The sequence below is a fragment of the Trichechus manatus genome, unplaced genomic scaffold, assembly GCF_000243295.1.
Source record: "Trichechus manatus latirostris isolate Lorelei unplaced genomic scaffold, TriManLat1.0 scaffold00008, whole genome shotgun sequence".
Lineage (NCBI taxonomy): Eukaryota > Metazoa > Chordata > Mammalia > Sirenia > Trichechidae > Trichechus > Trichechus manatus.
The window spans coordinates 12,994,438-13,020,753 of record NW_004443944.1 but is presented as its reverse complement, the minus strand read 5'-3'; the positions used below and the strand labels follow the sequence as shown (position 1 = coordinate 13,020,753).

Genomic DNA, 26,316 nt, shown 5'->3' with positions numbered 1-26,316 from the left:
ATGCACTTTTCTTTCATGACACTTGCCATACCTTGTAATTCTATCCTTTGCATGATCATTTAATCAATGTCTCTCTGCCACCTAGGCCATGAGCTCCATGAAGAGACGGTAACTTCCTTTACTCTTCTCCATTGTATTTCAGCATCAAGCATAGTACTTGGCACATAGTAGGTGCTCAACAAATACTTGCTGAAAGAATCTACCTGTGGGATGAACTGACTGAACAAAGAAATCTTGGACCTGACTTCCCAAGTCCAGGTTCTTGTTGACTTCAATCTCCTGTCCTGGTTTTATGCAATATCCCAGCAGCCTCCTCATACAATTCCCTTTTTCTAACCTGCTTTGAATGAGTTTCTTTCTTTGTTACTACCAAAAGCTGTGACTCAAACACACAACAACCTCCAAGCCAGGAGGTTCCCATCCTAAACAGATTAGCCCAGATAATAGTGATATGAAGACATTTTTTCTTTTCCAAAAGACAACTTCCAGGCCATGACAGAGTAACTGGTACCAGACTAACCCTTCCACCACAAACAAGAATAAAAACACAACAAAAATACACAAGTCAACTGCTTTCAGGCTTTGGACAACAGGCACTACAAGACTGTGGAAACATACAAAGTGGGCACCCGTCCACTCCAGCCCTCTGCCTGGGACAATTTCTCTACCACACTTGGAGTCTAAGCAGAACATGGTGGTCTTGCTGACTAAAGGGGCAGAGTTTAGGGTGCCGGGCAATGGAAGCAGCTGGACTCTGTGGGCAGGGCATCAGAAGGAGGAAGCTACTGGGGGAGTCCTTGGTCAAGGGCTGGGATGTGTAAGCACAGGGAGAGACTTGCCAGGTTTACCAGAGAAAGGCTGCTATGGGGCAGAGCAGGGAACAGAAAGACTAGAGGTCGAGCAGGGCCGATATGTTGCGAGTTCCGGCCCAGCCAGACTAGAAAGATCTCCCTGCCAAGCATCCAAAAATGCCAGGCCTTAGGAATAAGGGCTTGCCTTAGACTAAGGGCTACACTAGACCTGCCCTAAAAAGAGCCTAAAACCAAGCCTCAACTAGATCCGCAGGGCAGACAGTTTGAAGGCTGAGCTCCATCAAGTTACGAAGGTATGGGAAAAACCTTGACTTTCCACAGATCACCTAACAAAGCATAAAATCAAGCCTGTGCAAGTGGAAAGTGATCAGTTAGTAATTAACCTGCCTTTAGAGGAAGACAGCAAAATCCAGAGTCTCTATAATGCCCTGCATAATTATTGTTACAATATCAGTATATAATCAACAACCACTAGACATGCAAAGAAACAGGAAAATGTGACTTACGGTCTAGGAAAAAAAACAATCAATAGAAACAGATCCCAAGATGGCTGAGATGTCAGATTTAACAAAAACAGCTGCCAGGACTTATAAGTCCCTAATGTTATCATCATAAAAGTACTTAACACCAGGAACGTATACCCATATCACCTGTGGAATATTTCGGGTTTTATTGTTAAGTACACTTGTCTGGGCTCCACTCATGCAGTTTCTAACTAAATAATTTCAGAGAATGCTCAAGAATCTGTATTTTTAACAATCACTCTGGGGGTTCTGATCACACTGTGAATTAAGAACTAGGGTCCACTTTAAGGCAAATGCAAAAAAAAGATAGTTAATTTAAGTGAATTGAATGTTCTGGTTAATCGAGCTAGTAGATGGGAACCAGTCAATAGTTCTGGTGAACCAAACTATATGATTAAGAGTAACATTTCAATTCTAATTATTTGGTAAGTGGGGAGCAGAGCACACTTCTCTACTTATTTTTTAAAAGTACCAGGTTAAATAAAAAATATCAGGTTAAATCAAAAGCCACAGAGATCTGTACAAAACTACATATACGCAAAACAACATATTCGCTATAACATCAAGTACATAAAGATACAGTAATAGAGACTGGCATTTTTTGAATAGAAAAGAAAAGGCCAAAGGAAATATATCAAAATGTTAATGATTATTTTAGGCAGTCTGATCATGTGTAGTTTTCATTTTTTCCTACTTTTCTGTATTTTACAAGAGCATACTGTTTTTCCCTAACGGACTTTCACCTGAAACTTAGACTCAACATGACGCCCGCAGAACCCTGTCAACAAGCAAACCTCTGAGAACCTATAGCAGTTTCTCAGTCAGAAAGAGAAGGGAAGCAGTACCTTGAGCACGAACATCATTTCTATTGTTTATACAGCTCAAGGAGACCCTTCTCTTGCTTTCTGCATAACTGGATTAGCTTCTGATACTAATTTAATCCCAAATTTGAGAGGCTGTGACACAGAGGTTATCACCCAGTGACAAACGAAGAACACAAAAGGTAAAGAATTCAAATCCCTACCTGGACCACAGGGTGACCGCCAGTTGGAGCTTTGACAGCCCCTCGGCTGCCTTCTGTCTCATAGTGGGCCCGGTGATGTGGCTTGGGCTGCACCTCGATTCGCAGCTCATAGGAGCCAGACTGGCTGGATAATGGCCACTCAAGTGGAGGGAGGGATGCAGTCACTGGGATGCTGAAGGAGAACAGAACCAGTCATGTGAAACCTGTACAATAAACATAAATGGTCTCACTTCTGAAAATCATGTCGGATGGACAAGCCCTTTGTTTTCTCTTCCATCTTGATGAAGACAGTATAACTGTCTTTGCAATTTATCATGCAAATTTCAAAATACGTTAGCTGTATCATGTTTCTAACTGCTATAACTTCTTTTCCTCCGGAAATTTCTAAGAACATCCGACTTCCACCTCTCAAAAACACCCCCTAGCCAGGATGTTTTCCTCTTCCAGAGGAGTAAGTATGGGAGAAGGAACAATGAAGTGGGAATCAAGGTCCCCACATGTGTCACTAACTTGCTGTGTGACTTCAGGCAAGTTAACTTCGCCTCTCTTATCCTCAGTTTCCTATAACCATATGGTAAATGGATCAGATGGCATCTGAGACTTGTTTCAGCTCTTCTGTCTATGGCGGATGGCTCAATAAAAAGTACATTTTGAGGAAAGTCCACTTCCAATCACAGTCATTAATTACGAGGTCAAGTTTAGAACACCTAACCACAGAGAGGTGTCTGGTTTGGGTATAGATGAGTGCAAACATTCAGATCCCTAATGTTAAATGGAGAACAAAGGTGAAGAACATGAATTGGGCTATACACCCAAGTTCAAGTCCCAGCTCCACCACTATCTATCTATGTGACTTTGGCCAAATACCTGTACCCTCAACTGTAAAATGGGGATACTAAAATCATATAAAGCACTTAGCATGATAAGTGTTCAATAAATACATCAGCCGTCATTATTGTTCTTCCTGTAATACATACTTCAAATAAATAGTTGTTTCCTGTGGACTTCTAGGCTCAGTTACGTGGACTGTTATGGCGTCACATCTGAAGCCATAAGATCTTTGAATGCATGCATTAAGTTTCACTTTAGTTTCACTTTCTTATAGACCCTCAACACTACCCAGTACACACAGCAGGTACTCTATCTGTGGTTAGAATCATGGCATTTAGGAGCTGACTAAGGTCTTGGATATCCATCTAGGGCATTCCTTCTGAGCCTCAGAGAACATAAAGACATTTTCCCAAGGCCATACAGCAAGACAGAGCCAAGGCTCCCACTCATGTCTCTTGACTACCAGTTCAATGCTCCATTCACATCTCCACACTGTCTCTTATCTTACTGGATTATTTATTTAAAACAGGTCCAAGAAAATATCCTATTCATAGAATGGCTGAGAAGACCTGCACAAAGGAACCTCTTTAACTCTATTAAACCCAGAAACTCCTCTTAGGAGGAAAACTGATTAATGATCTACTGTAGCAATGGTGTTCTCAGAACCCACTTTGGAGACAATGCCAGATTGAATTTTCCCTACCATCCATTTTAGTCTGGCATCAGGATGAGCAAGGCCCAGTGGACAGAGCCCCAGCCACACTCATCCCCGCATCAATCAGAATGACTCTACCTTTATCTATGTTAGTCTTCAACTCAATATTTTATTTGAAAAAGAGGCTTCTACTTGTCAAAAGCAAAGAGAGCTTGAAAACTTCTGGGATAATTTTAAGAGCATAAGGCTTCAGATTCTTTATCTAAAATGAATAGGATAATACCTTGCCTTAACCTCTGTGGGCCTGATTTTTCTTATCAAAATGAAGATAAAAACAATACCAAACCAAGTTTATGTGAGAATTAAATAATACATACAGAGTACTTAGAATTGTGTCTGCACATAACAGCATCCTTAAACGTTGGTGATGATTGTTATCATGACCATTACTCTAAAGGCAACTGTGATCTCACTCTCCTAGTTTAACCCTTTTCAACAAGGCAGCTCTTTCTAAACATCAATTCTGCTATAGTAACAGCTGCCCCTTCTTTGCGTTCTTACTATATGCAGGCTCTTTGCCACAAGCTTGACATACATTATCTCACCTAATCCTTGAAAAAGCACCATGAGGTAGATACTGTTATTATCCTCATTTCATACAAGACAAACCAAGGTCCAAAAGGTGCTCAATGAGAAAGAGGGTCCTGACTGATTAGCGATGTCTGCCCTGGGCACAGCGTCAGAGAGGTGCTCAATGAGAAAAAGGGTCCTGATTGATTAGCAATGTCTGCCATGGGCAGAGCATGAGAATGGTAGCACCAGAGATGCCTACGATCACACAGCCAGTGAGTGGCAGAGCCAGGACTCAAACCTAGTCCTAAGAGACCCAAAGTCTGCTATCTCTATGCTTGCCAAGATTTTAAGCTCCCTGAGGACTGTGGCTCATGCATTATTTTAGGGCCTCCATATCACTGAGCACAGTGCTGAGGCATGTAACAGATGCCAATCCAACAAACATCAATTCTTCTTATAATGAGATAGTAGATATCATGCAGTAAGGCTTGCAGTGTGCTTCTTCACTGTCAGCTCCATGAAGGCAGAGATTTTTGCCTGTTTTGTTCACCACTTTATCCTCAGTAACTATAGCACAGTAGGTGCTTGACAAATACTGATTGATTAAATGAATGAATGAGTGAATCAACCAAGTGCCATATAACTAATCACATGTATCATGTGACTGCACTCTCAATAATCTGGTGAGTCAGGTACACTTACTATATCCATTTTACAGATGAGCAAACTGCAGCTCAGAGAATTGAACTTCCTTCTCGCGGTCTCACACCAGTGAGTGGCAGAGCCAGGATTTAAATCCAGTATGCCTGACTCTAAATTCCATGCTCCTAACCAGAAAACCTTCTCTTAAAAGTAACCCATGGAATAAACCGTTTTCAAAGCCTCACTCACCTGCAGATGGGAATAGCAGGCACCAGTTGCTTGGGCCAAGTTGGTGGCACTAGCAAGATGGACTCGGGGGCCGAGTTTCTCCTCTCCTCCTGCTCGCAGGGCCCGAGAAATTCCACGGCCGGGTATATGTGGCGGGGCAGGCCAGCCTTGGACGGAGCGGCAGACACGGGTGATGGGTCGGGGCTGGTCTTCCACATCTTGTGGGGGATCCCGCATGGGGAGTCCGCCGCGAGACTGTTCAGGGCATCCATGAGGACCGCAGAGCCAGCAGTGGGTGGGTACCCAGCCCGGGCGCCGTCCTCCTGGGGAGCCACGTGAGGCAAGGGCTGCGGTGAGGGGCTCCGGGAGCGCTGGGGTGAGGCTCCGGGCAGCGGAGTAACCAAGGCCTCTGCGCACGAATGCCTCCGCTTGGCACCAGGCGACGAGGAGCGGGAGGCCGGACGGGGCACGGGTGAGTGGCGGCCCAGGCAGCTGTCCTCGGCGAGGCTGGTTCGAGGTGACATTATTGGCGAAGTTCTGGGGGAATAATAATTAGCAGGGATGTTTTGAAACTGGGGACACAGGTCGTCGGGCCCGCCGTTATTGGGCGAGACGCAGGGCGAGGTGCAGGGGGAGAAGGTGTCGGAAATGAAGCTGGCAGAGGAGCCGCTGCTAGCGGGGCTCAAGCAAAGCGGCTCGCGGTAGCTCTCAAAGCCGGGCACGGGCAGCGTGAACCTCGGGCTGGCGGCCGCGCCGGGCCCGGGCAGCTGCTCGACCAGAAGGCCAGAGTCTCTCATGCGGAGGGAACCCCCTGCCTGCATCAGTTCGTGGGACGGAGTGATCTCGATCCGAGGGCTCAGGCCCGAGGCCCCCGCTGGCTTGGCTGGGCTCAGAAAGTTCTGGGGCCCCACCCTATCCGGCTCTCCAAATCGGCCCAGGGGCTCGCCAGAGAGACTGGCGAGGGGGCTGTATGGCTTGAGGCCATAGTCCAGGACATCATCAGAGTACGGGAGTCCGGAGGGTGGGCCGACGAGCTTATGTGCATTCGGTCCTTCTGGAAAGAGAAGGGGGGAGGGGGTCTTTTTTAAGCCTCTAAAACATAACTCCCGATGCAGAGCAGTTAGGGGTCAGGTTTTGTCTTGTACTGCTTATTTTTATTAAATCCCCACCGCACCAAACCTCCATGGCTCACCAGAGGGAAAGAGGGGCCCCCGATTCCTTAAACAGAAACAGCAAAGTGGACTGATCTCAGCACAGGTGCACAGAGCCCAGCACATCCAAACCATGCAAGGCTTGGGTGGGGAGGCCTGGGAGAGGGGCTGGGACATGGCTTCCAACTGGTTTTTAGAAGAAATGCGTTTTATCCACAACCCAGGTCACACCATCACATACACCCACAACTGGAACAAGTTTCATCAAACAATACTTAGCCCTGCTACCTATGAGGGACTCTTATGTCCCAGTCTCTTGTGGGTCATTTTGCTTAATTTAAATGTTGGTCACAACCCATTAAAAGGATTTCCTATTCCACCAGTGGGTCATGACTCAGTTTGAGGAACACTGACCTAGGCCAACCTAGTCATTCTATAGATGGAATGCAATGGCAGTAGGGTACAGAGGCAACTGCACGGGCTCAGAGTCCCATGGAGCTCTGGGTTTGAATCCCAGATGTTCGCACCCGAGGGTAAGAAGTGGTCTCATGCGGAACCAGGGCTCCTGACTCACCTCTCATCTGTGTCATTTTACAGCTGAGGAAACCAAGCCCAGGATGGGGAAGTGATTCACCCAAAGGCACAGAACCAGCAGGATCAGAAATCTCGCAGGTGAGCCACTCCGATCCCAGAGGACAGAGTTGTGGCAACATACAGTCCCCCAAACTGTTAAAACCAGTGGATGTAAGATGACCACATTTTTTTTTTTTTTTAAATAGTGACCGTCTACCTCAGGCTTCTGCCTCCACCTCAAAAGGCCCACTGCTGGAGAATGTTGTTTAAGTAGACTGTTCAAATCAACTGCCTGAGGTCATCGTCACCCCTCACCTCACACTGTCATTTGAATTCCCAAGACTGTGTGTCTTTTTCTTCTCAAGGAGACCAGACTTGCCTCCTTGAGAGACCCCATGTCTTACCGACCTATGTCTCTCACTGCCCTCGCAAATGTCCAGGCACACAGGCCTGTGGAATGAGTGAGGGAACTAACCATTCGTTCCCACCATCCCTCACCCTCATCCCTCACTGCCCTTCAGTGCTCCACACTTCATTAAAGGTCCCTCCACCCTCTCTCAGTTACCTGAGTCAGCATTGACTCCTCTCTACCTCTCACACCTCATGTTCAATCTATCAACCATTCCTGACTACTTTACTATCTAAATATAAACCAAATACACTCAATGACCACCTCCTCAGTCCAAACCACCATTCTCTCCCACCTGGACTATTGCAGTTGCCTTCTCTCTGGTCTCTCCATTACCACTCTAGCCCCCTACTGTCTGTTCTCCACCTGGCATCCTTTTGAAATGTCCCTTTGCAAAGGCTTTAAATGGAATCTAAAGTCTTTAATACAACTTGCCCCCTGGCCCTAGCCTGTCTCTCCACCCTCATCTCTCCCCACTCCTTCCCAAGCTCACTCAGCTCCAGCCCCGCAGACATCTTCACTATTCATCAAGCACGCTCCTGCCTCAGAGTTCTTAAGTTTGCTGTTCCCTCTGCCTTGGAACTCTGGCCCCAACATCTTCATATGGCTGGTTCCCTTAATTCCTTCATGTGTCTGCTCAGCCAACACCACCTTACATTGGCCCATCAAAAAGACTGCCTCCACCCCCACCCCGTGTCACTTCCATCCCTCTTCCCTGCTATCTTTTTCTCCATGGCACCTTTTACCAGCTGATATCACGTCAGATATTCGTCCGTTTAGAGAGTTGTACCGCTACTAGACCAGGCATAAGCAAACTACAACCTTTAGGACATATCCAGCCCACAGATTGTTTCTGTAAATAAAGTTTTATTGGAACACAGCTATGTCCATTTGTTTACATATAGTCTATGGCTGCTTTCACGCTACAGCAGCAGGGTTGTGTAGCTGCAACAGAGACCACATGGTCCGCAAAGTCCAAGATATTAACCATCTGGCCCTTTATAGAACAAGCTGGTGACCCCTGCACTAGATGCTAAGCTCCACCAGGGCTGGAATCATGTCTTTTGTGGCTCACCATTGTTTGCGAAGCAACTAGCAGAGCATCTGGCACTTACAGGCCTTCTGTAAACATCTGTGGAGTGACTGACTCAATGAATAATTAAATGAAAGAATCAAGTTCAAGGGCTTGCCCAGCCAGAAATGGGCCCTCTTCCTGAAGTTGTGCAACCGGCTCCAGCCTTGGGGAGCTGGGGTGTCCCAGCAGGTGATCCTCAGCCTCCTTAATGCCCTTTCTGGGCCATCCTGGAGGAAGCATCGATTGGTTTAGCTGAGCCGATTTCATACGGTCCAGAAGTTGTCCCTACCCCAGCTGAGAGGCCCAAAATGGCTGCCCACAGCAATTTAAAGATAAATCACCTCAGCCAGGCCTGCCCAGCCAGCCCTACCTGCCCCACCTGCCCCTCCAGCCTTGCATCCCTCCATTCTCTAGCCTCTCTCTGGACTGCAGCCAAGCTGGCTTCCCATCTGTTCTTAGGAAGCCTCAGGACCTTTGCACTTGCAGCTCCCCCGCCTCAATAGCTCCACCCCTACTCCTACCCACTCACGGTTCCCTCTTCTTCTCCATGTGCTTCTCACAATTCCAATTAAATCATTGTGAAGTTACCTGTTTCTCATCTCTGTCTCTCCCAACCTTCAGCCCTACTCCTACCAATCTGTAAAATCCACCAAGGACTCTCTCGTTCCCACTGTATTCCCAGCACTTCGAACAGGCCCTGGCAGGAAGCAGGCTCTCAGAAAGTATTTGTTGGTTGGCTGAATGAATGAATGAAGTGAGCTCAGAAAAGTCTATGTAAAATATTTAAACTAATACTCAAAGATGTTAATATCCAACTCCAAAGGTATAAAGATACAACTTCTAGAGAGGGTAATTTGGTAATATCTATCAAAATTCCAAACACACATATCCTTGGACCCAAGCAATGCTACTTTCAGGAATTTTTCCTGAAGATATATTCTCTATGTGTAAAATGGGCTGCATACAAATTAGTCACTGCAGACCTGTTCTTAATCACCAAAGACTATAAACAACCTTGTTGGTATTGGTTGCTGTTGTGTTGATTCTGACTCATGGTGACCCCGTGTTTGCAGAGTAGAACTGTGCTCCATAGGGTTTTCCAGGCTGTGACCTTTCAGAAGCAGATCTCCAGGCCTATCTTCCAAGACAACTCTGGGTGGGTTCAAACCTTCAACCTTTCAGCTAGTAGTCAAAGGCTTAGCCATCTGTGTGGCCCAGGGACTCCAGAAATAACCTAACATCCATCAACTGGAGATGGGTTAGATTCTGGTTTACTCATGCAATGGAATACTATACAGCCTCAAAAAAGAATGAAGGTGTTCTTTCTGCACTGATGCAGAATGACCACCAACATATATAGTGTTAAAGGAAAAAGCAAGGTGCCTAACAGTATGCGTAGTATAAAAAGGGAGGGGAGAGAATATGTGTATACACACACACACAACTGATGACGGATGCACGGGTTTCCTCTGGAAGTTAGAAGTAACAGTGAATTCCTCCAGGAAGGGAAACTAAGTAATTAGGGGACAGTAGGACCATGGTTAAGAGCTTGGCTGCTAACCAAAAGGTCAGCAGTTCGAATCTACCAGCCACTCCTTGGAAACCCTATGGGGCAGTACTACTCTGTCCTATAGGGTCGCTATGAGTTGGAACCAACTTGATGGCACCTAACAACAACAGTAACAGGGTGGCACAAATGGTTAAGCACTTGGCGACTAACCAAAAGGTTAGTGGTTCAAGTCCACCACGAGGTACTTCAGGAGAAAAGCCTGATGATCTACTTCCGAGAAGTCAGCCATTGAAAATCCTATGGAGCACAGTTCTACACTGACACATGGCATCGCCTTGAGATGGAATCAAGTCGACGGCAACTGCTTTTTGCTTTTTTCTTTTTTTCCATGGCAGAAAGGAGACTTTTTGATTTCTTTATCATGTAGGATATTACCTACTCCCAAAAGAAACATAATTGTTTTAATTTTAAAGGAGAATGGCATAACGTGGAAGCTAGTAATGAAACCCTGGTTTAGAAGGCAGGAAATGGAGAACTAAGTCCTGCTCTGCCACTATCTGTGTGGCCTTGGAAAGCACCCCCTGCCTGGGCCTCAGCCTTCTCAACTGTAACAGAATGCCTTAAACTGGATGAGTCTCCGTGGTTGCTCTAGCTCTGAAATCCTTTGATTTTTTTAACTAGAGTCTTTAGGGTCTGGGTTCTTATGAAGCCACAGTTCAATATAAAATCATATTTGAGCACGAACACGCGTGCACATGTGCACACACACGTGGGTCTTCCTAGCAGGTAAGTGAGCACAGATTTGTAATCTAGGAAAAGATCAACATCAAATCCATGTCCAACAACTGTTCTGAGAACCCTCTGCCCTGTGAATCAGGAAACAAAACATAAAAAGTCCTTTAGCAAAAATTCCAGCCTTATCAGAAAAACTGCATTGCATCTTATCAGAAACACACCCTCCTCAGGGCTGATGTGAAAAGTCTCAGCAAAGCAGTCATGAAAACACACATCACTCACATACCCAGGAGCATTTTAAACACGCAAAGTCCCGGTTTGCAAAGCTACAGTATTTCAAGTATGTACCTTTGCTTTAATTAATCTAAGCAGCAGAGTTTTTCATTTTTCTTTCTTTCTCCCCAAGACTTTGAAAGCTTAACAGCAAGCAGAGAATATGAAGATAATTTATAATCATCTAATTCTCAGTCCTCTGGGTGTTTGGCAGCAAACTTCAGAGAAAAATGGCACATCATTAAAACATTCCTTTAAGTAGCTGGGGTTCCTCGCTATTTCTCCTTAAGCAAGTGCCACGCTTGCAGACAGCGCCTCCCAGACGTCACGATGCCCGCCCAGCGCTGTGAGAAATAAGTGCATCTCAGAACCACCAAGTTTCCGTAGAAGGGTTTCCAAAAGTCTTGCTTTTCTTACTATTTGCACGATCTTTGCTCTATCCATGTACCAGCAGTAAATATTATTTACTTAATATTTCTATTTAAATGAACTCATATTTCTTTAATTTTTTTTCATTTTAAGGAAACTTTACACCACTCCTGTGAATGGAAAATCAGTGTCAACTCCATAAATAGAAGGGTAAAAATACAACAAAAACAAGAGTTACTAAAATCAAGAGAGACACTGTGGCAGGCCAAGGCTCTGAGCCTGAGGCCTACTTTTTTTCCCTTCTCAATGCTCTTTTTTTTAATCAGATATAATTTACATATGCAGATTTTAAGTGTTGACTTCAATGAGTTTTGCTAACTGAAACGTTGGTGGTTCAAACCCACCCAGTGGCTCCATGGGAGGAAGACCTGGTGATCTGCTCCCATGAAGATTACAGCCTAGAAAACCCTATAGGGCAGCTCTGTTCCGTCATATGGGGCGGCTATGAGTCAGAATCGACTCGACAGTACACAACAACATACTCCCCTGAAACTACCACCACAATTGAGCTGTGGGACATTTCTATGACCCCAAAAAGTCCACCTTTTTTAAGGCTGGGGATGAGAGGAGGGAATGGCAAGAATCAAAAAGGCATTAAAGACACAGTGGCACCTAAGTGAGATTCTCACTTCTGACTAGTCCAAAGAGAAGAGAATCCTGAGAAGGAGCTGGCTCTCGCTCTCGCTATGTGCGATGTACTAATTCATCGGTGGACTACCTCCAGTCGTCTCACCTGCCATGGGAGGTACTTGGCCTGAACTTGAGAAATCAGAACTTGAAGAGTAAGGAGGAGGAAACAGTGATGGGGGATTCCGAGGTTGCTGCTCTAGGTCCTCTGTGCTGCCATACCTTTGCACAGGCCATTCCCTTTGCCCAAAATTCCCTTCCATACACCCCACCCCTACTTGTCCTAGCAAACCACTATTTGTCAGTCAAGATTTTGCTTGGGCCACCTCTTCCTGAAGGCCCTCCCTGATTCCCTTGGCTTGATCAGGCAGCCTTTCCTCTGGACTCCCAGAATCCACAGAATGCTGACAGAAGGCGGTCAATTACTGATTCACTTGTCTGCCTCTCCACTAGACGCTGAGCCTTTTGAAGGCAGACAGGGGGCCATATGCCAATAATATTAATAACAATAATAATAAACAAAACCCACTGCTGTCGAGTCATCTCCAACTCATAGAGACCCTGTAAGACAGAGTAGAACTGCTCCCATGGGATTTCCAAGGCTGTAATCTTCATGGAAGCAGACTGCCACATCTCTCTCCTGCAGAGTGGCTGGTGGGTTCCAATGCTGAGCACTTAACCACTGCACCACAGGGGCTCAAAAGCAGCTAACACTTATTGAGAACTTACATGTATCAACCCCTTGTCTGTCAAGCCCCCTTCTAAGCATAGTACATGCAATGAATCAGTTAATTCTCACAACAACCTATAAGGTGGGTGCTATCTATACTCCTTTTACAGATGAGGAAACTGGGGCACGAAGAGGCAAACCAACTTGCCTGTGGCTCCACAGCTTCAACCCAGGCAGACTTGAGTGCACCGTCAACCACAGACCAGGGATTCTCAACCTCGGCAGAACTGGCATTTAGGGTGAACAACTCTCTGTTGCGGGGTCTGTCCTTGCACTGTAGGATGTTTAGCAGCAGCCCTGACCTCTACCACTAGGTGCCAACAGCACCCCTCCCCAGCTGTGACAACCAAACTGTCTCCAGGCACTGCCCAACATCCCCTGGAGTGCAGAATCAGCCCCGGCTGAGCACCACTGCTCTAAGTTTGCAGCTCTGGAACCTCCCGCGGAGCCTGCACACAGAAGAGGCCTCAAAGACTGTTGGAAGCATCAGTCCATGACTCAGGCCCTCAAACCTGAAATGATTCAGAAATGAGGCAGCCCTAGCACGTATCTCCCTTCTGCAGTAGACATCTGAAGGTTCTCACTTTTATCACCCTTCCTTCATCAAATGCCCAGGGGTACAACCCAGCACCTAGGCCCCAAGAATACTTGGGGAAGCCTCTGGCCACCTACAACTGGAAAAGATTGCTGAGGGGCCACTCCAGCCCACATCAGCAGTGGGTCTCACACTGAAATTCCAGATCTCACTCAAGAAGGGGTATCCCACTGTTAGGGACCCCTGATGCTCCGCTGCTCACCAGCTGCGTGGCCTTGGGACCCTCAGCATCTTCACATGTAACACAGGAACGATGAAGTCGGTGGCATCCATCTGATGGGTACCTTGTGGGGATTAGTGTACCTAAACCACACAAAGCCTGAGACACACAGAGGAAGCACTTAATAAATGGGGCCTGTTGTATTATTATTATTATTATTATGGAAAGAATGATCTTTTAAGTGAAAATTCTACCCTTTATGTTGCTTATTTTACAACAACTTGTTAGTGCGACACATAGCCCCTAGCCCCTTCAAAAGCATTTTTTAAAAAAGAGGAAGAAATGTTCATAAAAATAAAATGGACTGGTCAGCACTTTGGGAGTTCTCTGTTCCATCCCAGATTGAGCTGGCTTTCAGGAAATGTGTGCCGTAGGTAAACAATGCCTCCAACATGTCCTCTGTTCCTGCGTTTTATACTCTTTTCCCTGGTCTACCTGGGAGCCCATCAACTAAATCTTACTAAAGTGCTGGTGACTGAGTGAGCTAGCCTGCACATCCATACCATTTACTCTCTATCAATAACCACTGCATGCATTTTACATGTATTAATATGCTGGTCTCACAAGAACTCTAAGAAGTATGTATACCATTTCTCTGTTTTACAGATGGGGAAAATGACACTCAGAGAGGCTCAGTAACTTGCCCAAGGTCACATAGCTTCTAAGTGGCAGAGCTGGGATTCAGTGCCAGATTCCACCATCTTCCTAACCACTATTCTAGCCTGCTCCTCGTGAAAGGGGTCACTTCCTGGATGGCGACGCCTTAACCCAACACAGGGAAATGAGTTCCCCTGGAGCAGGAACTATTCTCGGGGCCCCAGATTCACCATCATTTCACCCAGGGAGCAGGCTATCCTGGCAACTGAAAACACCGATTCCATTCTTCTGGAATGTTCACACTCCCTCAGTTTGCCCCAGGACTGAGTCAAAGATTTAAAAAATCAGGCTCAGGCCACGGCGTGGCCTCTGCCAGACCCTCTCCTCCTGGAGCCTCTCCCAGGCCGGCTGCTCACCCTCATGGACACCCCGCCAAGTCTGGGGCATCCGCTCAGTGCCAGCCCACAATCCCACAGATCTCTTTTTAAAAACGAACAGCCAAGAGGGCACCTTCTCTGTCTAGAACTACCGGTGGGCGGAATTTTTGGGAAGCAGAATAGTTACCAAAATAGAAACCCAGTTAGGGAAGCTACATGAGGCATTTGTCCTGGGGGGAGAGGAAGGGGCCAAGCTGAATGGTGCGAAGGGGATTGAATGGCTTGGAGGAGGCTGGCCACACGCTGCTGTCCCCCTCCAAGCAAGGCCACAGCGGGGGGCCAGGCACACCATGGGCTGGCAACAAGCCACGGAGCCATGGCCCATCCTCATCCAGGATGGTCCGCCCCACTACGCGGTGAGCTCACCCCCCAAGGTGGTGTGGCGTCCCAGGCCCTGGGTTTGAGACATCACAGTCTGTTGTCATGGCAACGCCAAGATGCCACCAGCTGGCACCACAAATCTACAGCCCAAGCAAATGGGAGAAAGTGAAGCAAGCAAACTGCCTTGCCTCCAACTCCTCCTGAAATTCCCTACACAGTGGGGGTTGCAAGGAACTACAAAGAGGAACAAAAAAGTGGATGAATTTTTTTCATCAACTCAGCAGCTTACATAGGAAAGATCCTCTGTGAAAGCTGCAGACAGCCTTCAAATAATAAATTCAACCCTCAGCCAGCTTTCCAAAAAGCCCCCCACAACCCTTATCGTCCCCCTGCCCCATGCACACATGCACAACAGTCATTGGATTCCCAATCAATGACTCATGTGTGTTAAGGACGACGGAGAATCAGGTCATCACACCCTTCATTCAGCGGTGACACAGACAGACTCAGGGCACCAAAGGCAAGAAATCCCATCCAGATAAGTCAGGACCAGAAAGGGCTGGCAGGCAGTTAACCCTCCCGTCTCGTCAAAGTGGAACCACTGGAAAAAGCAACCTTGACCGCCACGCTCTCTGCTGACCTTGCCCAGTGAAGACAGTAGTCTGCCTTCACCAGACGGGCAGGATGAAGGGCTTGGTACTGCTTCCCAGACCATCAGCCATGAGGCCAGGCGTCCAGGACACAGGACCCAAGATAATGTGCAAACAACGAGCCTGGAGACTGGCTGCTGGCATAGCCGTTTGCAAAAACACATGCCCCTAAACGCTGACACGTATTGCTTTTGGGGAGGGTGGAGAAACATATGGGATCTGCAAGCAGCATGTATGCCTCAGTCAGCTTTTGGACGGGGCGGAGGGTGGCAGGGCCCAGGCATCTGGCAGACGAGACGCCTCATCTCCATCCTCAAGTTGTGATGGAAAGAACCGCCTCTCACTGGTTTAACACCATTTCAGGGGACCCTTCCACTTTCAAGAGCTTCAGAGACCTAAAGAACTATCTGCATGGGATCAAATTGACAAGAGCAACTCGAAAGGTTAGATAGGAAGCTTAGGGGGCAGTGAGTTTTTGTCAATGGGGAAGGAACAATTCGGAAAAGGAGGGTGAGAATGCTTGCATAACTTAAAGAATATCATCAATGTCACTGAATTGTACATGTAGAAACTGTTGAATTGATGTATGTTTTGCTGTGTATATTTTCAGGAAAAAATAAAATGAATTATCTTTTTTTAAAGAGTTCAGAGCCCTTCGTATTATTATTCATCCTAATAGCTGATGCTCACTGTGCTACAAGCTTTCACATGTACCATCTCTCTCTGCAGATTATAACCCTGGGAGGCAGGTACTATCAACACCTCCACGTTCCAGATGGGGAAACTGAGGCTCGGGGGTGCAGGGATCCACCCAAGGTCACAAAACCAGTCAGGAGCAGAGCCGGAATTCAAATAGAGGCATAATTTACATGTAGTAAAATGTACGGATATTAAATATACATCTCATGCCTTTATACACATGTACACGTCTGTGTGTCCACCACTCAAGACAGCATTTCCAGCCCCCCAGAGGGCTCCTTTGTGGCCCCGCCCAAGGGGACCCACCAGGCTGAAGTCTCTCACCATAGCCTGGTGATGCCTATTCTTGAACTTAACGTAAATGAAATCACACAGAATGTGCCACATGTATCACTTCTTTAGCCGAGCATCATGTCTGAGATTCAACTACATCATGTGCAGCGCTGGTTTGTTCTTTTTTATGGCGTGTAGGAGTCCCTGGGTGGTGCCAATGGTTACACGCTTAGCTACAGTCAGAGACTGAATCATATCCCCCCAAAAAATGTATGTATCTGCTTGGCTGAGCCATGATTCCCCGTATTATATGACTGTCTACCATTTTCTCATCTGATGTGATTTCCCTATGTGTTGTAAATGCTATCACTATGATGTAATACGATGGATTAGCAGCAGTTATACTGATGAGGTCTACAAGATTAGGTACTGTCTTAAGCCAGTCTCTTTTAGGATATAAAGAGAAGCAAGCAGAGAGACATGGGAACCTCATACCACCAAGAAAGCAGTGCCAGGAGCAGAGCGCGTCCTTTGGACCTAAGGTTCCTACACAGAGAAGCTCCCAGACCGAGGGAAGATTGATGACACAGACCTTCCTCCAGAGCCGACGGAGAAAGCCTTCTCCTGGAGCTGATGCCCTGAATTTGGACTTGTAGCCTACTGGACTGTGAGACAATAAACTTCTCTTTGTTAAAACCATCCATTTGTGGTATTTCTGTTACAGCAGCACTAGATGACTAACGCAGCTACTAATCAAAAGTTTGGAGGTTCCGGTGGGACAACTCGGTCAATTGGCATAACATAGTTCATAAAGATAATATTCTACATCCTAGTTTGGTGAGTAGCATCTGGGCTCTTAAAAGCTTGCGAGTGGCCATCCAAGATACAATTACTGTTTTCTACTCATCTAGAACAAAAGAGAATGAAGGAAACCAAAGACCCAAAGAGCAAACTAGTCCATAGGACTAATAGCCCACATGAACCGCACAGCGTCATCTAGCTTGAGACCAGAAGAACTAGATGGTGCCCAGCTACCACTACCAACCGTTTTGGCCAGGGACACAATAGAAAGTCCCAGTTAAGAAGGGAAAAAAAATGTAGAACAAAACTAAAATCCCTTTAAAAAGGCCACACTTACTGGACTGATAATGACTAGAGGAACCCCTGAGACCATCACCCGAAGACATCCTCTGAACTTGGAACTAAAGTTCCCAGTGGTCACCTCTCATCCAAATAATATATGGCTCATAAAATAAACAATATCACCCATGAGAACTGTGCTCTCTCAAATAATCAATTATATGAGATCCATCAGTCAATATTTACCCTAAAACAAAGATGAAAAGCTAAGGAGGAGCAGGGAAGCTAGAGTAATGGAAACAACAAAAAGAATGAAAATAATGAGAATGGGGACACATTGTGAAAAATGTAACCAATGTCCTGAACAATCTGTATAAAAATTGTTCAATGAGAACATAATTTGCTCTGTCAACTTCCACCTAAAATACAATTAAAAAAAAAAAAAAAAAGGTTGGGGTTCCAGTCTACCCAGAAGTGACCTGGAAGAAAGGCATGGCACGCAATGTGCTTCAGAAAAATCAGTCATTGGAAACCCCAAGGAGCACAGTTCTACTCTGACACACATGAGGTCGCCATGAGTTGCGGGTGACTCAATAGCAACTGGTTTTTAGTATTCCACTGTATGAACAGGAGACCTGGTGGTACAGTGGTTAAGCACTTGGCTGCTAACTGAAAGGACAGCAGTTTGGACCCACCAGCTGCTCTGCAGGAGAAGATGTGACAGTCTGCTTCCATAAAGATTACAGCCTTGGAAACCTTATGGGGCAGTTCTACTTTGCCCTATCGACTATGGGTTAGAATTGACTCCACGGTAATGGGTTATTATCGATACGTCATAATTTATTTGCCCAAACACCTTGCCTTGTTTTTAATTTGTGATTAAACCTGGGTATTTGGAGAGATCCCTTTCTAACAGAAGAGAGCCCCAACAGTGATGAGAGCGAGCGAGACCAGGGACGACTTCCTCACCAAAACAAGAAGAAAGATCTGGACAGAAGAATTAACCGGAAATAGATTGCAGATAATCCTCCCTCAGAAACACACTTGCCACAGCTACACCCACCCTCGCCTGGCCTGCCCTTGCAAGGGGATATGCAGGCGGAAAGAGGCACCCGGCATCCCCCTTTTTCATCCTCTATCCCACTCAGCAAAGACCGCCCACCCTTATGCCTGTCACATCAGACACCTCTGCCCCGTATTGATTCTCACACCCCTTGGCACAGCCTGAAAACCTGGTTTCCATTTTTTCTTTCGGCCAATTTAAAATCCAAGTGGAAACTTCCCCTTGAAGACAGTGGGGCCCATGTAACACTTGACCAGGGGCAGGGATTTGAAATTAGGAGCGGATTGACTGACGATTCTTTGTTTACACTTTCCCCAGGAGCTTTCCTTTCCGTGCCATGTTCCCAGTGGCGGGCACACTTAATCAGTGGCCCCTGCCAACCCCCGTCATTAATGACAGCCATCCTGTCTACACGGCAATGGGGGGTGATGTCACCCATTGCGGATTTCAGCCCCACAGCCCACCTTCTTAGCACTCCATAGGTAAATGGCCTCTTTCTCCCATCTTTAAAATAACTTTTGCAGGCATTTCAGACTTAAAGTTGTTTTTATCCCCCCTCCCCTCATTTAACATCCCCCTGTTTGCAGGCATGCCCGAGCAGGTCTGTTTTGATAAGGGCCTTTATAAATCCTGAGCCTGGCCAGCCACTTTCTCCCCTTCAGAAAGCTCGCCCAGGCATGGCTTGATTAAAATTCACATGGGAAGGGCTGGCTTTGAGAAATGCATTTTATTAACTAAAACAGACCCAGCTGAGAACATGTTCTTTCCCAAAACCTCAAATTAGAAGGCAGGGAGGGTGGAGGGGTCTCAAATGCCAGCTCAGGAAAAACAATCTCCCGCGCGCTGCCTGTAGCTTACAGCCTGCCTTTGGTATATTTCTTTTGCAGAGAGAGAGAGGAAAAAAAAAAAAAAGTACAGGTCCAAGGTGCAGGGCTTTAGATCTAAATTCCAGTTTACAGGAAATACAGGGGAAAGAGGAACTTGTTAAAAGACACCACAAGGATGCAACTGGGAAAATCCAGAATGTGAAGTATGCTACAAGAAAAACGGCCTTTTTTCTTCCACAAACAAATGGCAAGAAACAAACTGATAGGGATTGTAACTGAAGAAGAGACTTCACGGCCACACCAGCTAAATACAATGTGAGGCTACTGTTTGGATCTTGATTCAAACAATTAACTATTAAAATGTTTTTTATGAAATAAGCAGGAAAATTTGGACACTGGATATTTGATATTAACTACTGTCTTTTTTTAAGATTTGATAAGAGTATTGTGATTTCTTTTTGAGACATTACCTTTTAGAGATATATACTCATCTATTTTTTGAGGAAAGTTTATGAATTCTGAATTTGCTTTAAAGTAACTACGGGGCAGGGAAAGTGTGGTGAAAGGATAGAAAATGAAATAAAATTGGCCTTATGTTTATAACTGTTGAGACTGGGTGACTGCCACGTGGAGTTAATTATATCATTATCTCTACTTTTGCATATTTTGAGGAAGTTCACAATAAAAGCTCAGAAACAGAGTCAAAGGCAGTTCCTCTCGTACCAGGTAGGGAGCAGACAGCCCTAGGCCCTCCCAGAAGGAGCCCCAGGTTTGGGGGTCTTCTTCCCTTGAGCTCATTTCCAGAACCATCAGCAAAAACCTAACCTCAAACCAGGCTCGGGAAGTGAGTCTGGCTGGAGCTCTGGGTAGCCTGTGGTTACTTCCTGTGCTAGGGAGGTAGAAGGAGGAAGTCCCTTTTTTGGGGGAAGCCGCAGGACACCCATCATGCTACTTTTACAGGCTGCTCCTTGCTGGCCCTGGCTCAGGGGGTTCCACGGGGCCAGGGCCAGACACCTGGGAGACCCTTCATTCCTGAGAGAGGCAGCCAGAGGGAAGCCTCAGGCCATGGAGTGGGACAGTGAGTGGGGGAGCTTTCGGAGCCAGCCAAGCTCCAGGGTTGAGGCCGGGGATGGAAGAGAGGTTTTAAAGTCAGAATTGGACGCACGTAAGGGATAGATAACTTGCTGTACGGCTGGGCTCAAGCCCAGCAGCCAGTCGCTCCTCTCCAATTACCAGACTGCATGCCCTTCATATCCTAGACCATCTTCTGGCCAAGCTCTTTAAGGGTCAGGAGTCACCAAAGTCCAAGGCAAAGGACTGACTCTCTCCCCCAAGGAGCCAATGCCCTCAGGAATTCAGGAGAGCTAGAACAGTTTCTCATAGCCCATCCCTACCATGGCCATTGTCCAGCCTTCACATGCTCCTGCCTGCTACCTGCTTTCATCACAGCAGCCCCAGCAGGTGGGCACTGTCTTCACCATCCCCATTTTACAGAAGAGAAAAGGCCAAGGTCAGAGAACCCAAACCACGGGTCCACCATCACACCACTAATAAGGCATCATGTAACATTCTGCGCATTTATCAGACAAATGCTCAGCCAAGGTCACCCAGGTAGGAGGTGGCTACTCCAGAGTTTCAAGCCACCACTTTCTGATTTCTGGTGCTCTGATCTGCCAAGTCAGTGGCCTCCAGAACTGGGGTAACAGGGGCACGCATACCTCAAGAGCCATGCACGAAGATCCATAGGATGTAGAAAGAAATATAAAAAGGACATAACTCCCATCTAAAGCTCGTCCTTCTCCATTTCTATTTTTGCTGTATGTTTTTTAATGAATACAGTCTCATTAAACCAACAAAAAAAAAAACCAAACTCATTGTCGTCGATTCCAATTCATGGTGACCCCATGTGTTTCAGAGTAGAACTGTGCTCCATAGGGTTTCCTTGGCTGTAATCTTTACAGAGAGCCCTGGTGGAACAGTGGTTAAGTGCTCAGCTGCTAACCAAAAGGTCAGCAGTTTGAACCCACCGGCTGCCTCTCAGGAGAAAGATGTAGCAGTCTGCTTCTATGAAGATTACAGCCTTGCAAACCCTACAGGGCAGTTCTCCTCTGTCCTATAGGGTTGCTCTGAGTCAGAATTGACTAAAAGGCGATTTTTTTTTTTACATCTTTACAGAAGTGGACTGCCAGGCCTTTCTTCAGTGGCACTGCTGGGTGGGTTCAAACCGCCAACATTTTGGTTAGTAGGTTGAGCACAAACCATTTGCACCACCCAGGGGCCTTTAGGGCACTAGTAAAGTTTATAAATATGTAAATATCAAATATAAGGAGTAAATGCACACACTTGTGCTACCATGCAGGGGACACACTGGGCCGAGCTGGAGATGGAGGCTCTGCTCTCACTGGCCACATTCTGTCTGTGAGGTCTAGTGCTGAGGGCCTTGACTCTGGACCTCAACTCCCAAGTTCAAGTCCCGCCTTGCCACGGACCAGCTGCGTGGCTCTCGGTAGTTACCTTACCCCAAGGAGTCTGACTCCATTGGTCTGGGTGCACAGCCAGGGTTGAGAACCGCTGGCTGCCTCGGCTGTATTTTGCAAGTGCATTTAATCCCGTCACCTGATAGGGCTACAGCACCCTGGGAACCAACCTGAAAAACACTGCTTTAGGGTTTGGAAGAACCTCCACGTGGGATCAAAACCTAAGGCCTGAAGAGCAGCTGCTGTCGTTAGCTGCCGTTGAGTCAGTTCTGACTCTTGGCGACCCGACGTGTGCAGAGGCTGTGACCTCTCAGAAGCAGGTCACCAGGCCTGTCTTCAGAGGCATCTCCGGGTGGGTTCCAACAGCCAATCTTTCAGCTAGTAGTCGAGCGCCTGTCGGCACCACCCAGGGACTCCTTTCTCTAAAGAACAGAGGACCCTTAATTTGGAAGCTGGGATGACGTATGTTCAGTAATGAAGAATGATGGAGGCAACTTTATCCCCATGTCCTTTGTCTACCTGACAGGGGCCCTGCTCAATCCTAGCCTTCAATTCACCTTTCCAGCTGCACCTGGAGACATTGTTTGTCCAGCGCAGGCTTATTAAGGCCCGTACTTAACTCCACGCAGTCGGCACCGTCTCTGAATGTCACGTGTGTTTAGGGAACCTGCTTGCTTAGTGTCGAAGTCTATTTTTAGTAAGCACCAAAAACACCACAGTACTGTATCCCAGCACCATGCTTGCACCTATCTGTTTTCAAGGCTGTCTCCCACATGGGCCAGGGCCCCGCAAGGGCAGAAACCACATCTAATTCCCCTCTAGACCCCCACAGGGCCTGGCACTGAACAGCAGTCACTGTTTGTTGAAAGAATGAGTTTTTAATTGTCCCCTGTGAATGGGCTGAGAGCAGGTGTTCCTAAGTTGAAGTGCAGGTGACATTAGGGAGTGAACAAGCCACAGAAGGGTCTGCGACTCCATGTGAGAAATGGTATAAAAAGTGTGTGTGTGTGTGTGTGCGCATGTGGTGTTGTGTGTGCATGGTATGTGTGTAAGCATGGTGTGTGTGTGTGCATGGTGTGTAAGCATGGTGTGTGTGTGTGCATGGCGTGTATGTAAACATGGGGGTGCATGATATGTGTGTGCATGGTACGTGTGTGCATGCTGCATGTGTGCATGGTGCGTGTGTATGGTGTATGCATGGGGGCGTTATGGGGGAGCATGGCCATGTGTGTATGATGTATGTGCATGATGCATGTGTGCTTGTGGTGTGTGTGTGCGTGGTGCATGTGCATGATGTGTGTGTGTGGTGTGTGTGTCTGTAAGGTGCATGCGTGTGTACCGTATGGGGGATACAGGGAGGTAGGCAGGGGAGTGCACGGGGGTATGCATGTGTTCATGTGTGCATGTATGTAGTATGTACATTTGGGGGCATGTGTGTGTGCACGTGTACAGTCTTGGTTTCCAGTAACTTTTCAAAGGGCTGTGACCCAAAAAGTTTAATGATCACTAGAATAGACTCTTCAGAGCGACAAGCAATGGTCAGGAGGAGTCTGTTTTCCTTCCGAAAGGTCAAAATTGGCACTATGCTAAGACGTACACTCACTGACCAGGAATGGAGGGAGAGGGACTAGCCAGGTCTATTGAGGAAGTGCGCGCTCCAACGTGTCAGTCCCAGACACAGCACAGAGAAGATCTGGCACCTCTGGTGGTGACCAGGGATTTCCAGTGCCCACCTGTGCCTCCCAATGTATTACAAGTTGGGAGAAGTAAGAATTCATTGAGTTCACAAGCATGCACAGGGAATTAAACTTTGGAACCATCTGCTGACAGCCAGCATGTTAAAAGGACCCTGAACTCTTTTCCCCTCCGAGCTGGGATCGGTAGCCCTACTCTAGGCTCCTATACCCCTGCCCCTACTCTTTCCACTACTGACTATGAACTTAGCTATCTCCCCACTTGAAAAAATAAGACGAATCTATACCTTCAAGCAAAAAAAACTGAAAACCTAGATAGATGAAATGGATAATTTCTTAGAAAGATACAGTTTAGCAAAACTGACTTCAGTAGAAATAGAAAGCTTAAACAGACCAATTTCCATAGACACAATAGGGAAAGCTATCAAGGAACAACCCCACGAAAAAGCACCAGACTCAGATGGCTTCACAGAGGAGTTCTGCCACACCTTCAGAAACCAGACAGTTCCAATGCTACATAATTGTCCCCAAGTACAGAAAATGAGATAAACCTAAATCTGACAGCACACAAAAAAAGAAAATTACAAATGCCACTCATGAATATTGCTGAAAATAGTTAAACAAAATATTATCAAATAGATGCCAATTTATCACATTAAGAAAAATACAGTTACTAAGTGAAGTGTATACCAGGAATGTTTCAATATTAGGAAATCTATTCATGCAACGTATTAATAGGTCTAAGGAGAACTGAGGGAGCCCTGGTGGCACAGTGGTTAAGTGCTCAGCTGCTAACCAAAAGGTCAGCGGTTTGAATCCACTAGCTACTCCATGGAAGAAAGATGTGGCAGTCTGCTTCCATAAAGATTTACAGCCTTGGAAACCTTATGGGGCAGTTCTACTCTGTCCTATAGGGTGGCTATGAGTTGGAATCAACTCAATGGCAATAGGTTTGGTTTGGTTTTAGTTTAAGGAGAATAGAATCATTTTTCGATAGATGCTAAAAAACCCTCTTACATAATTCAACTCCCATTCCTAATAAAAACTCTCGAGAAAATAGAAACAGACGGGTATTTCCTTAGCATAATAAAATACATATACCTCAATCCTACCTCTAAGCCAACACTGGAGGCATTCCTATGAAGGTCAGGCAAGGTGGCCCACCATCTCCACTACCGGAGGTATTAGTCAACGCAATTAGACAAGAGAAAACAATTAGAGGCACTCGCTCAGCGAGGGCAGGAACTGAGTCTTACTCCCTATGGTAGCCCCAGGATCTAACACAATAGGTGCTCAATAGATAGTTGGACGAGTAAATGAATAATGGCTCACATTAATTGAGCATCTCTATTAACAAACACAACGAACCCTGGTGGTGCAGTGGTGAAGCATTCGACTGCTAACTGAAAGATCAGCAGTTCGAACTCACCAGCCGCTCCACCAGAGAAAGATGTGGCAGTCGGCTTCTGTAAAGATTACAGCATCGGAAACCCTATGGGGCCTTTCTACTCTGTCCCATAGGGTCACCATGAGTCAGAATTGACTCAATGGCAATGTTTTTTTTTTTGGGGGGGAGGGGTTATTAACAAACAGCAAGGGTTTAATAAAGTATTACTGTGTTAATTGATTTATATGAGTTAATTCACTCAGGACAAATAACCACCCTATAAGGTCAGTACCATTATTTCAGCCATTTTACTGATGAGCAAACAGAGGTCCGAAGAGGTAAAATGACTTGCCCAAGGTCACCCTGCTGGTAAATGTTTTAAATCTCAGCCTTGCCCCGATGCCAGACACATACCAACTACTTTGCATGTGTCGCTCATCAAAAAAAGAAATGAGGGGGCCTCATATAATAGCTCAGAACGCAGACTCCAGAGTAGGACTTTCGGGGTTCATATTTCAGCTCTGCTTTCTTGGGAAAATTACTTCCCGTCTGTGTGCCTTCGTTTCCTCCCCTATAAAATGGGGGTAATGATAGCACCTACCTCCTAGAGGTGTAGGGGTGTTACAGGAGTTACTGAATGTCTGCTACGTGCCAGAGTTGCATAAAATGAGCATCCTCTCTTCCAAAAAAATTCCCTAAGTACCATCCCTGATTTCTTACAGTGATGTTCGTCCCATCAGCAGTCATTTGCTTTCCTTGTTTCTGCCAGGCCCAGGTCCAGCCTTAAGGTAACACACCCTATGTGCATCACCAATATACTGTCATCTGGCACGAAGCCCAGTAGCAAGATAAGGGCTAGTCTCAGCCCTTGGGGAGTTCTGCCCTGCAGAAGCAGAGAGGTGGCTGCTGACATCTGGATAAGCCAGAGCTGGGCGCACATCTGGAACACCTCTCTCTAGCCTCTCAAGGCTCACGATGCCCTTTCTCTTCCTGAATGTTGACTCTTCTGTGCTGCCAGCTTCCCAGCAAAGTCATTCTTCTACAAACAGATTCCAGAGCATAACACTTGACTCCTTACGTATGGATGTATATAGTGACTTCCTTCCAAAGAGTACAGCATGGAAGTGGGGTGAGGAGAGCATAGTGGAGAAACCTGACGAACACTACCTGGGCCAGATGACCTAAGTTATCAACA

General features: G+C 46.4%; 1 protein-coding gene across 8 annotated transcripts in view; it reads right to left on the bottom strand.

Annotated features, from left to right (window-relative positions):
* Window positions 1–26,316, bottom strand: part of NFATC2 (nuclear factor of activated T cells 2) — a 183,574-nt gene that overhangs the window by 135,222 nt on the left and 22,036 nt on the right. For 6 of the 8 annotated variants that reach the window (XM_004370237.2, XM_004370236.2, XM_023742911.1 and 3 more), the window contains exons 2-3: window positions 5,311–6,343; window positions 2,361–2,532 (exon numbers count right to left, since the gene is read on the bottom strand). In XM_004370237.2, coding sequence (XP_004370294.1) covers window positions 2,361–2,532; window positions 5,311–6,343 — 1,205 coding nt within the window. The remainder of the gene's footprint in view (window positions 1–2,360; window positions 2,533–5,310; window positions 6,344–26,316) is intronic. The other 2 variants (XM_004370239.2, XM_004370238.2) reach the window with 1 other exon arrangement.